Below are 12,626 nucleotides of genomic sequence, written 5' to 3'. Positions count from 1 at the left end.
TGCTGTGGGAGGAAGGCTTGAGGGGGCTGGGTGAAGCGATTTATTTGCTGCAGGGAATCTTGTTCTTGTCAGCTGCTGGAGTGGAGGAAGCAGCCAAGCAACCCTTTTAGATGGGTCAAAATGTCATGCATTTTGTCAGACCAGAGTAGTTTCAACTTTCTATTCTTCCTCTTTTTCTTTTTTTTTTTAGCTCTTTTTAATTAAAAATTAAATGGGGTGAAAGTCATTCTCATGGCTCCTGAGAATGTTTCATTAATGAAATAAAATGTGTCCCCAAAGAAAGAAGTCATTAAAGTCATTATTATATGTAAGTCTTGATATATCCCCCCCCCCCCCAAAAAAAAAATATCAGTGTGAGATACCTCAGAGGAGAGGGAGACAGGACGATATTACTCTCAACTTTTTTATTTTATCTTTTCTCTTTTTTGGTTCAATCCCATTTGCCTATATTTTGGGGAAATGATTCTGTGTGTGTATTTCCAGTGCTTAGCAAAATGCAGCCGCTAAGCAGTTTGGGATTCTTAAATGTTTCTCCAAATAAACTAATAATGTGTGTTTAATTGACTTTATAGAGGAAGATTTAAGAAATCAGATATTATCAAATGCGGTACGTACAATAGTTTAATTAAAATTCTCCTCTGTTAAAGGCTTTACCTTACTGACTTGAAAAGTCTCTGTGAGTGATATGGAGCTCTGTTTAAACCAGGAGGTAACCATAAACTTTGGTTTCACATTAAGAAAGTACAATATTTCTCTAGATCCTGAGTTTTACGAGAAGCACTTTTTGGTCTAAACATGTTTGGGATGTGAAGGCCTAAGCTTCTTAGCCACTTGCTGTTGATGGTCTTTGGGTAAAACTTGTAAGACGTGATTTTGAGCAAACACCGTGCAAGAGTTGGATAGACAGCATTAAAACATGAATTTTCTGTAGAGGATTTGACTGCACTATAAGCTACTTGGTTCCTGGGACATTTGAAAATTAGACCACCCATTTGTATGCCCAACTACAGATCTGGGAGCCCAGCTTTACAGGGCATATTTTCCCTTAAATCCTGGTTGCAAAGATCTATTCGTGGAAGGCTGGCACCTCTGCGAAAGGAGTTACTGGAGCCATGGGAAATTTTATCCAGAGCACAGAGAAGTACTGTAGCAGGCTTTGGCTCAGCCTGTGTTGACTGAGAACTGCATAATGGAGTCTTTTTTAGGTTTTATGTTCAAAACTTTATTGCTTTCTAAGAGGGATTTGCATCATTGTTGCTTCTTTTAGGATGATAATATAGACTGTTTAATGCTTGTCTCCATCTCACGGTACTATAGGATGCTTCAGAAAATACTAGTGACTGGCATGATTTTGGAAAATGCAACCTCCAGATTTCATGGTAGTTACTGACATTAAACTGTTCTTGAGAGTTAAAAGCATGGATGATAATACAATGACAGGATTTTTCTGACTTTTTAAAAGCCTCTGCTGTTATTCATAGCACCTGTAAAGAGCTGCCTAGTATTCCAGGTATACCTTATTGCCCTTGTGGAAAAGGTAAGCTATTTTTGGCTTTCTAGCTGGGGAAGACTGAGCAAAAAGCAGTTATATGAACTAATGTACCAAATGAATACTGCATGAAAGATCAGTCGGGAGGTCTTAGCTATCAATCTGAAATCACCTTGGTTCTTGCTAGTTAAAACCTCCCTTAGCATTTTCCACAGGGGGAGTGCTAAATAAAAACAGAGTGCTGAAATACGTGCTCAGCTTGATTTGTAATGCTGTTCCTACAAGCTTCCTATCATGTTACAATATGTCCTTCAGAGTTCTCTTAAAAACAACAACAAAAAAAGCCAAACAAACCCTTCTCTTTGGTGATTTTATGGCTTTTGTTTCTTCCTCAGAGAAGATCAAGTCTGGAGTTTCTCTGACTTCGTCTGAAATTGTAGGCATGATCAATTTGTTTAAGAAACCTTGTAAGTACTTGACTGATTCTGTAGATTATGGAGCACATGATGTCCTGTCATTTGAAAGCTCACTGCTAAGTTTTTGTGGCTTAGTCTGGAGTACTTTCAGCGGGGAGCTGGCTGAGGGGAGAATGTGCTGTGCTTATTGTTTTTAAGCAGGAGCTGCTGCTAATGTATGTGCTGCTTTTGTCCATTTTTATGGCAGTTGTAATAAACAGCGTGTGTGTGAAGCGGAGTCAGTCCAAACCAAAGAGGTTATTCTGGTTTATGTTTTTGCAGGTAATTCCCTGTGGCATCACTGGGAGCTATCTGCACCACTGTGGGAAACTTGACTCCCCCAGTTTGGGTTACGTCAGATGCTGTGCTTTACCGTACCTTTTGCAATGGTCCTTTGAACTGATGAAAGTTTACGATTTAAAGTTTTACGGATTTAAATTTTGAAGTCAATAGAAAAGCATGTGCTCATTTAGGATCATCCGGATTATTTTTCAAAGTTGTCAAAAAGTTTGCTATTTTTAAAGCTTACTACTGTAGCTCTAATTTCAGTAAGTTTTCCTATGTTAGTTGTCAAATATTATCTTTCAGTTGCACTGATACTAATTCACATTATTTCATTTTTATTTCTTGCATTGAATTTGCAGAGATTATTTGACAAATTCAGAATTTGAATTAAATGATGCAAATGGACTGAAGCAGTATTACGTTTGTACCTACGTGTAAATACCAAGCATGCTGTGGAGCAGTGGTGCTGGATTAATGTGATGTCCTGTTCACCTCGTTGTTGGTGGGGTTTGGGGGGTGGTGGGGGATGATGAGGGAGGAGGGTTTGGCAAAAGTGTTTATAATGAACAGGATTTGCTTTCAACATGAGATGATGCTTAACATCTTAACATAACAAAAGCTTTAGTCTGTTTTCAGGTTTCTTGATTATTTGTCTATTCCAGTTCAGAAGTAAATAGTATCTCTGTTTCCATTGGATTGCATGATGTTCCACATCAGCTTGTGCTACTGAAAAGGTATCAAGAGGGGAAAAGGCTCTCGCTTGATTCACTAACTGCCCTTCAGAACAAGGCGTGAAGTCCCCCTGTCACTGACGGTCAGGTCAAATGCTCTACCAGGGAAAGAAAGGAGAGAGGATGGAATGTAGAAAAGCCTTTACTTCTCAACAAGTGATTTAATTGGCTCTAAAGGATGGAAGAAGTAAGACAACCTACTTTGCATGTACTACTGAGGAATTCATGTAGGAAGAAGAGACACAAGTGTTTGAAATACCTGGCTAGCTCTCTGTTGTCATCTGTTAATAATTCACATGGCCCTTTCATTTGTATTTTGTTGAGAAAAACAGAGTAGGCTTGAAATATAAAGAAGCTCTTAACTTCCTTTGTGAAGGAGTGGGAGTACAGCATGTCCATTCAGTACAAAGAAAAGAATTTACTTGTGTGAAGTTTTCAGACTTTTTTAGTTTTCTTTTTGTAGGCAACTTCACCAGCGGCATTGTGGGAAGAGAAGGGAAGGGAAGGGAAGGGAAGGGAAGCTCTTTCTCATGTGGCTTTTACACTCGTGTTAGTTATGATTGGTGAAGTCATAACTGAGCTGCAAATTCCAGACCTGGACTTTCCCAGAATTTGGTGCCTGCCTTTGTAGAAAAACATTTGCTGTACAATTACCACCAAATAAAATGGTGTATCGCTGTCTTGTCTTACACTGGATTTTGTGGTTGATCACTGTATAGTACTACTGTAAAGACTTAAAAATCCCTGGCTGCCAGCTGTGGGGGACGAGTCTGATTCAATGTCATGTGAGTCTTCTCTGAAAGTTGTTGTTCTAGGAAACCTGTATCCACAGTCGCTGCCTCCTTTAATAGAAAAAGGATCAGCTAAAGTATATTTGGTTTCTCTGAGGGTACCTGTGTTTCATGGATAGGATTAAAAGCAGAAAGGTAGAGAATACCTACAGTTTGCCAGCCTTCTAGCTGAGGTGAGTGATGACAATTTTGCATGCTTTGGTGGTCTTGTTCGCAGAACATGCTTCTGTGCTAGGGCTTTATTTTGCCTTTGTTTTCAGTCCCTTTCCTATCCTAGGATGTGCAATGGTTTCTGAACTCTCTCACCCACAGCAAACTTACTGTCCCAAAATGGGTAAAGAGAAAAATTTGAAAATATCATGCTATTAAAATCTTGTTGCTAATGTCTCACTTAGGAGAGTTTCTGATTCCTTAAGAAGTGTACAATTTATGTAAGAGATTAAGTATGACTAACCTTACTTCTGCATAAGAACTGGAACTCTAAAAAATGATAATGTGAACACAGGTGATGTATATGTCCACAAGTACTCTGGATAGGATAGCAACATTTTTTCTACATGGAACATGAATTTTTAATAGCTCATGGGTAGAGACAGCCACTAATTGGCTAACTCAGTCACTTGTAGCAAGGGCATTCATTATCTTTGTTTTATAAGATTTCTTCCTAGTTCTCTTTCAAAAAAGTTGGAATACATGGTCTGACTGCCTGTCCCCATGAGTCAGGAGTGAATTTCAAATTAATCCTCTGCTGCTAGAGCAGACTGGCTGCTCTTGGAAATGTGACACTCAGCCAGGTGGAATTCTTGTCTGCACCAACCTTACCATGCCTGCATTCATTTTTCCTAATTGCAAAACAACTTAGATTTAATGAGTTGCAATTAATCAGAGTACCTTTTGCTTTGCTACACATATAAAATTATACTTTCAGTAAAATGCTTCATGAACTAATTAGAGACCTCAGCCCAGTGTAGTTGGGAGACTTCTGTCCTCTAGTTTACTGGTTTCTTATTAAATAGATTAAAATCTCATCTCTTCACTCCAAATATGCAGCCTCTTCATGTTGTTCTTCTCCCATGGCAGACTACATTTAATTCTTATTCTGGAATGCTGTTTCCCTAAATGATGTGTCCTCTTTAGCCTTGTCCCATTTCACAATGTAGCCTAAAGCGAGGATGGCCAGGTGCACTGTTGTCCCAGCTGACTGCTCAGGTGCTGGAGGATAATGAGAGGCTGACTCTGCAGAAGTTGCTTGGGATATCCTGAAAAACAGGTACAAACAAACCTTACCAGTCTGGTGGCATGGTCCAGGAGGGTAGGGCAGAGAAGCACAGCTATTCACAGCAAGGCTGGCTCCTCAAAACTTACTAGCTTGGGCACAGAGCCCATTCCAGCAGAAATGAGCAGAATCCTGCAAGGCTGCCTCGGTGGCTGTGCCCTTGCCCATCAGCACCTTGAGGGGCTTACAGCTGCCTTGCTTTTCCCCTCTGTGAACCTTGGAACAAAACCTAAAATGTTTTCAGTGAAAAAAACCAAAGCAAAATAAACCTCCTTCCCCCTTCAATTAGGGCTCATTCTGCTAGCGACCAAGTAATGCTGGTGATGACTCTGCATAAGTTACCCAGGACCAGCATCTCTAGAGATGCTGCTTGGGTTCCTGTCATGCCATGAGTAAGCACTGTGTTTCCACCACAGCTGCAAAGAATGATGCTGTCCTTGGGAGAGTTTGTTTCATTGGGCGTTCTGAGGACTTTTCTACAGGCGGTTCTTGTGGCAGGTGGTGTAAGCAAGCAAACTTTTGATCTTACAATAAAGTGACACAGACTGCTGGCTCCTTCTCTGAGATGTAAGGTCTTGCAAGAGTTTTCACAGTTGGCCTTTCTGCCCTCTTCCTCGGTCCTAGTTAAATTTCAGATGCTTTGGTTGAGAGGCTTCCGGCCTCTTTTACAGTGCTGTGCAGTGCAGGAACGTGCTGCCCTAAGCGCTGCCAGGCTGAAGCTCTCGCAGCTCCGTATCAGTTGCGTGGATGTAGGTATTGCCAAGGCACCTTGAAGAGCAACAGTTACAGGTAGATAACCTGCTTCAGCTTCTATCCAGTGTCCCTTTCCACTTTGCTCTGAATGTTCTATTTAAATAAAATTAGGGAAAATACTTTGCTGTGCTTTTGAAAGAACTGAGTAAAAATATTATCGTACTTTTAAAAGTTCAAATATTTTTTGTCACAAAGTAGTGAAATCTCATTGCTCTCTTATTTTTCTATTTTTTGGTTAAGTGGTTATCCAGATACTATCCGCATTGCCTTACCATTCCTGGAGCTTTAGGATACAGTGTGGGTGATGCCCTTAAAGGAGTCTGTTTACCAAAATTAAATACACCTATATGAACAGCTTTTAGTCACAATGTTTGACTGTGGTTCCCGAACTAGCACCTTCAAAATAAGCAGCAGCTGCCCTCCTATCAATGAATATGGATATATAGTGCCAGGTAGCCGTATGTATTCTTTCCATATCTTTTTTTTTTCCAGATTCATCAGTGATCTGCAATATGTAAGCACATGATAAATTTCATGTACAGAAACATTAAGTGTCTGTGCTCATCTTCATTTAGCGTTTGTTGGAATGCTAATAAAACAGTGAACTCTCAGGCAGCACAGCAGATTATTTATCCCTGGTTACATTTCAGTTTACAGTCTAAAATACTTAAACTTGTTTGTCAGAGTCAGTCAGCCAGAGAGCAAATATGCGTAGTATTAACTGTGACTAAACATAGTAGCTAGAATTACATTTGCTCAGAGTAATGTTTTCTACAAACAAATTGCAAACATTCCATATCCTGGCATATATGTCATACCTCTACCATCAGGTTTAAAAGAGCTGATAAATCAGCCCAGAAGATTTGGAGGGAGATCATGCCTCTTTCGAGACACAGTTGCATCTCTGTCTTCTATTTTGTTCTGATGCAATGTGGTTGTGCATTTTATGGTTTGGCTCCAAATAATTTTCAGCAGAAAAGCAGGAAAAGGAGGAACTGGTGTTTCTCCTGCTATTGAGACATACCCTCTGATGAAAAATACTGGAGAAAATATTGCTCTGCATTGGAATTACAATGTGTTCCTGCCCTGCTGGCAACGGGCATTTTTCTTTCTTCCATATAATATGCAAGACTTAGCCTTAAAAAGCGAGGAAGAGGGGATGAAGGGGTGGGAGAAGCCTGAGCTTAACTTGTACATTGTGCAGAGTTACCTTCCTATAACTGACAGTGCTGTCGTTTCATGCACCTAAATTAAATGGTTCTTTCCTCTGACTGTCCTGGGTGGGTGTTACTGCACATATGGGTTTTGGGCTTTAGCTCTGCTCTTTAAAGAGGTATCAAGATTAGCACAGTCAGAGCATCAGGATATTTCCAAAAACGCAGTAAAAAACGTGGTATGGGGATCTGACATAGGGCCGGCACAGCACTGGAATTCTCTTCACCTGGGACTTTCAGCTACAAATGTTATTTTTCCCCTTCTGTATGCCATGATTAAAAAGATGGTCCACAATGCAAAACAACAACTACTGTTGTTTCCATACTCTCAGTCGACAAATCTGTCGGAAACGATTCTGTGAGGAAGGCTTCAAGCGCAACCTGGATTTATTTTGAGACGCTTTGCAGTATCTCAGCTTCAAAATGAATCAAGGAGAGAGATTTGTGCATCTCTTGAGGCTCGTTGGTCACATAATGGCAGGTGATTACATTTATAAACTTTTCTTTTGGCTTGTTTATTATTTTAGTACTGTTACAATTCTCTGAAACTGGCATGTGCTGTTGTAACCCTGGGTGGTGCTTTACAGAGATGGAAAAATACTGTGTCAGCTACTGAACACTTACAGTCTAGAAAAATTAAGAATAGATACGAGAGAAGTAAAAAAAATGTTAAAACTAGATAAGTATTTGCCTCTCTCCTTTGCCCCTACCCTTTCCTACGTTTGCTCTCTGGGATTTCTTTCACAGTGATTGCTCTTGAGCCTTGAGTTTTACAAGTAGAGCAGAGCTATCAAGTGAAGGAGCCTTTTATGCAGGGTGGCAGGAAACCTGAGGTGTCAGAGAAGCAGTTAGGGAAGGGAGCTAAATACAGTTTGGTCGGCACGGGCTTCCTCTGAATCTCATTTTGAACTTCCCTTAACTGGACAGGCAGGGTACCAATTCCTGTAGCAAGCTGCTTGCTGAAGTGCATTCAAAATGTGCTTCAGCACCTGGGAAATAACTGTTCAGCGCTGCTGAAATGGACTTCCACGTCCATCCATGCTTGACAGTCAGACCCTGGCATTAACCAGTACCGGGGACAGAATTTCTGTTTCTTGCTCTTGTCACTATACTGGAAGAGCTGGAGGGTACCTGGTCTGCCAGAAGGCACCCTGTACAAGTGACATTTTTGGAATGATGCTGCATCAGGAGATGTTGCGCTTGGCAGGTCCCCTGGGCTTTTATGGCTGCTGTAACCCCTCAGAGTATGACAGACACAACTTGCACTCCCAATGTCCTTCCAAGGCTTATAAACTGCATGCGTGAATATTTTTCATTCTAGGGTCCATGTTGATGTCATATCCTACAATCCACAACGCATTAATTTCCCTTGGCGGTAGTTATGTTTAATCATCCTCACCAGCACAGGAAATCTCATGCTTTGCCTGGCCACCTGAGTCCCCTCCATTTTGTTTCATCCTGGGACATAGTAAATGGTAAATAAATTCCAGCGTGGGCAGGAGATATTGGAGAGCAAGTGCCGTCTCCTTTCTCAGTGAACTTTAATCATGTCCAACTTGTGTGGCGAAATTTGATGTATTTCACCAGTTTAGTGGTGATAATGCTTTGTAATCTCATCACAGTGAGATGGTGTATGATTAGTGTGATCAGTCACATCCTGGCCTGGCAAATCTTTGCCTGGAATGCAACCAGCATGAAAATAGGAAACAGTTTTTTCTCTTTGTTCCCTCTGCCTAAAGGAAAGAAGCTGTCTTAAAAGGAAATGTCTGGTTGTCCTAGTTGGGGGATAGAAAGAGTTGTTCATTTATGCAAAGGCCTTTTTATATTTGAATTATTTTAGATATTTTAGAAGTGTTTAGGTTTGTAAATATTTGAGTATCATCTCTTTATGGCTGCTTCTCTTCTCGTCTTTAAATTTGTCTCTTCATGAGTACTTAATTGGCTGACATTTAAAATAACACTGCTTCTACTTATCAGTGGTTTATGTTAATAAATATACTCAGTGTCAGCCAAATAAATTCAGTGATAAAATATATCTATTTGAGTATTTTATGAAGTGAATATTTTTAGTTTTGCAAAGATCAGAAGAAAAATATTCACGAGGTTTTTATTTCTTAGATACTTATAGGGAAGTCTAAACTGGAAAATTTAATCAGATTTTTCTGAGGTTAACAGTCAATAAGTGTTTCTAGTGATGCCTCATTTCTCCGTTTTAATTCTGGAAAACAAAGGCAAACCATGATCGCCTCAATTCTTCAGTTGCCTCCAAATAGCAAGAGAAAAATACATAAATCGTATTGGTTTTGGTGTGTTCTGACTTCTTTCTTTCTTAATAAATAGCAACAGGGAAATATCTCCTTATTCTGCATATTTTATTATGTTGATGACAAGATGAGGAACTGAGTCAATTTTAAACTCCTATTCCAAAGCAGACCAAGTGTTTAGGAAAGTTGCCAGAACTTCAACCCTAACACAGTCCTCTTCCTATAACAAAAATGTTTTACACGCATCTTGTGTCAGTGCTTGGCCTGGGTGGTGAAGGCAACCCAGGTTGAGGGGTCCGGTGCGGATGTGGAAAACCCGCAATGAGTTCCTGTCCTGTCTTTGACTCTGCTCTGTGAAAAAGTTGTTCAAAATTTGCTTTTCTGGCTCAGCCTGTTGCCTGCTTCCTGCATAGGGACAGGTGGTGAGTAAGGAGCCACTAGTTAAGGTCTGTAAAATGCTTTGAAATACAATACTAGTATAATTAGGGATGAATACTAATGATTAATTATGTGGTTTGTCTGCACAGTCTGTTTAACCGCTCAAAATCTTGTTACTGAAATTGCTGGTGACAGCGTTGGTTAAGTGCTCGCTCGGCTGGAGCTTTTTTCTTCCTAGCATTCAAGTCAATACGGGGTGACCAGTGTCATCAGCAGTCTACGTTATAAAACCCGGCAATTTCAGAAGAAGGTGGAAATGGCCATCTATCCGTGGCACTCAGAAGGGAGATCCACTGCGGAGTGGAAGAAGTGTCAGGAGGGGAGGTAAAAGTGCAGCACGGAGACGAGGCCGTGATGCTGAAGACGCGGAGGAGCAGGAGGAGTTGTAAGCTGGGTGTGAGCGGGAGGAAAGCCTCTGACTTGCAGCGAAGATCTACCCAGGTCTGGCATATTGTGGTATTCCGAGGGTCGGCGACCGAGCCTCTTGCTTGTGTCCTGGGAGGGGAATCTCGTCCCTGAACAGAGAACAGTGTCACAGTGTAGCGTCTGCTGCTCCTGAGGAGGGGGGTAAGCTGCGTTTGTGTGCAATGTATGTAGTGGAAGCTGCTCAGACAGTGGAAAACCAGATGCTGGATAAGTAGGCAAACTCGCAGGCTCAGGCCAGCTGTCCTGAGTCTTCATCTGGCCACAATTAATGTCAATTTGTGCAAAGGGGATTTGTTTATCAGGAGGAGTAAGTGAGCCTGAGGAGTGGTTGGGAATGGAGAGTGTGCAGCAGAAAGGTGGAGGAGGAGCCGTGAGGAGGGGAAGGTGTCCTCCCGTCCTGGCTCTGCAGAGCTCCAGCAGAAGAGGTGGCTCCTTGCAGGAACACGGTGTTTCCAGGCTTTGGGTAGGAACACAGAGTGGGTTCTTCACCCTCTGTGCTGCTGACTGGTGTTATTTCCCAGGATGTTTTGGTGACAGGCCAGTCTGGGGAATGAGTGCCACAGAATAACGTGGTTGAGGTTTGGCTTTCTTCAGGAAAAAAAACCCCTAAGCAAAACAAAATCCTTCCCAACTCCGTATTTCTCTTCACTGTGGTTTTCACTGTGCAAGCATTTACTTCAGTCTTTGCTTTTTTTACCAAAATTGGCTGGTGGATTTCTGAATGCCATGGTTCATGCAGCTCTTCTTAAGAAATAGTTGATTTTCTTTGCTACCCAGCTGTAAACCATAACAGCATGATTTTAATTCTGTGAACGCAGAGATTCAGAGTGTTTTAGTTTTTAGACACATTGAGCCTGAGTTTACATTTGACTTACCTTCCAGGTCACTTACATATGGATTTTTTTTTTTTTTTTTTTTTTTGACTCAGTGCAAAATTTAGAGATGTTTCTGAGATTCCAAGCCCCTAAATTTGGGGAGGGGAGATGGATTTATTGCCTCCTGTTCAGCTTTACCTTTATAAAATTTAATGAGGAAATTATTAAAATAATGTTTACACTGCAGTGGTTGGCAATTTGCTTGGAATAAGATCCCTTTTAGTCTTGCCTTTTCTGTATCACTTTATAACTCTCAGAACTTTGAAAGACGACACACAGGCATACAGTAGTCACTTTTTAATTTATTTTTTTTCATTAATTGGTTGTTATTGCCCTGAGTAGTGACACTGCTTTGAAAGTGCTCCATAAATTTCTAGTTTCAGTGCTTGCAGCTGCCGTATGTCAGAGTATGTCTTTACTGATTTCAGTTTATTTTGGGCAGCAAAAGCCAAAATACTGTATCTGATTTTGCACCATGACAAGAAATTTTTATCCAAAAAGACTGCCCTTATGTGACATTCAGGAAAGAATTTGTTCTGTGTCAAAACACCTCAGCAATGTATTAGTTTGGCCTTTCCCTTATAAAAGGAAAAAATTCCGAATTCCAATCCAAAATATACTGGATGTACCTGCTTGCTTTCAGCCTTGACTTAGTAAGACCTAATGATTTATCAGCCAGTTGGCTCTCCACCCGCTTTCTCAGGTAGTAACACCTATGAGTTCCAGGAGCCTTTTCCATAGGATGACATTTACTTTTTTTGTAGTTGCACCACAGTCCTGGCTTATAATTATCCTGTGATCAGCTGGTGTGGCCAGATCTGTCTTCTCACCCATTTCTAGCTGATCAGGGCCAAGTGATTGGAAGAACGTCTCAGCAACATGCCCTAAACAAATGAGTTTGTACAAAATTCTTCAACATCGCCTCTCAATTCTGTTACCTCAGTCTTCCAGCCATCCAGTCTTTCTGGCATGACACTCTGACTCTCCTTTGAGTTCAGGATCCCTCTCAACTTTGTCTTATTGATAGATGTCAGTAGCATGCTGTTAACGCCTGTGCCTTATCACTGAAGAGGTTTGGTCTATGAGTTTCACACTCCCTTTGTGAAAATTAACATTTTCTATGGTAAGCCAGTTGTTTCAGTGAGGATTAAATGTTGCTTTTCTCACCAGAGGAAAAAAAAATGCAAAGTGATACGATTCAAAATTTGACTGGTGCAATATAGGACTTGTTCTAGGGCCTGGAGGGGAAGAAAAAGCAGTTCAGGTAACACAATCCCCTGCAAGAAGGATGTTAATAATAGTGATTTGAGTGTAGAATCATCGCCTGTCAGCAGCTTGTGGCAACCCTGAGGAGGTACAAATGACCTCCAGCAGCTGGGGAGGGGCAGCAGGGAGGTGTTTGGTCGATTAGGGTTGTATTCCTTGGACTTTGGACAGCTCTGTGGCCAAGCCTCAGGCTCGCTTTGCCTTTGGGAGGCTTGCAATTTGGCCAGTTGTTCAGGTTTTAAATGTTTCAAGTGGGAACTGTCTCATATAAGAAATGAATTTGCTGAGGAAATCCCATGTTTTACAATTTTTTTTTTCCTCTGAGAAGGAAATAATGAGCCAACATCTCTTTACTGCATTGAC

At 41.0% G+C, this 12,626-nt stretch overlaps 1 protein-coding gene across 8 annotated transcripts in view; it reads left to right on the top strand.

The window, feature by feature from the left end:
- The window catches only part of CRACD (capping protein inhibiting regulator of actin dynamics), a 132,291-nt gene that overhangs the window by 70,613 nt on the left and 49,052 nt on the right, over positions 1-12,626 (top strand). For 4 of the 8 annotated variants that reach the window (XM_075752107.1, XM_075752105.1, XM_075752106.1 and 1 more), the window contains one exon: positions 1,890-1,956. The exons of 2 other annotated variants lie outside the window; for them this stretch is intronic. In XM_075752107.1, the coding sequence (XP_075608222.1) occupies positions 1,932-1,956 (25 nt within the window). In that variant the 5' untranslated portion in view covers positions 1,890-1,931. Of the gene's footprint in view, positions 1-1,531; positions 1,957-3,908; positions 3,925-12,626 lie in introns of those variants that run through there. 2 more of the 8 variants (XM_075752104.1, XM_075752111.1) reach the window with 2 other exon arrangements.

This window comes from Balearica regulorum, chromosome 4 (genome assembly GCF_011004875.1).
Source record: "Balearica regulorum gibbericeps isolate bBalReg1 chromosome 4, bBalReg1.pri, whole genome shotgun sequence".
Classification (NCBI taxonomy): Eukaryota; Metazoa; Chordata; class Aves; order Gruiformes; family Gruidae; genus Balearica; species Balearica regulorum.
Note: the sequence above shows the minus strand (reverse complement) of the source record. Positions and strands in the feature narration are given on the sequence as shown.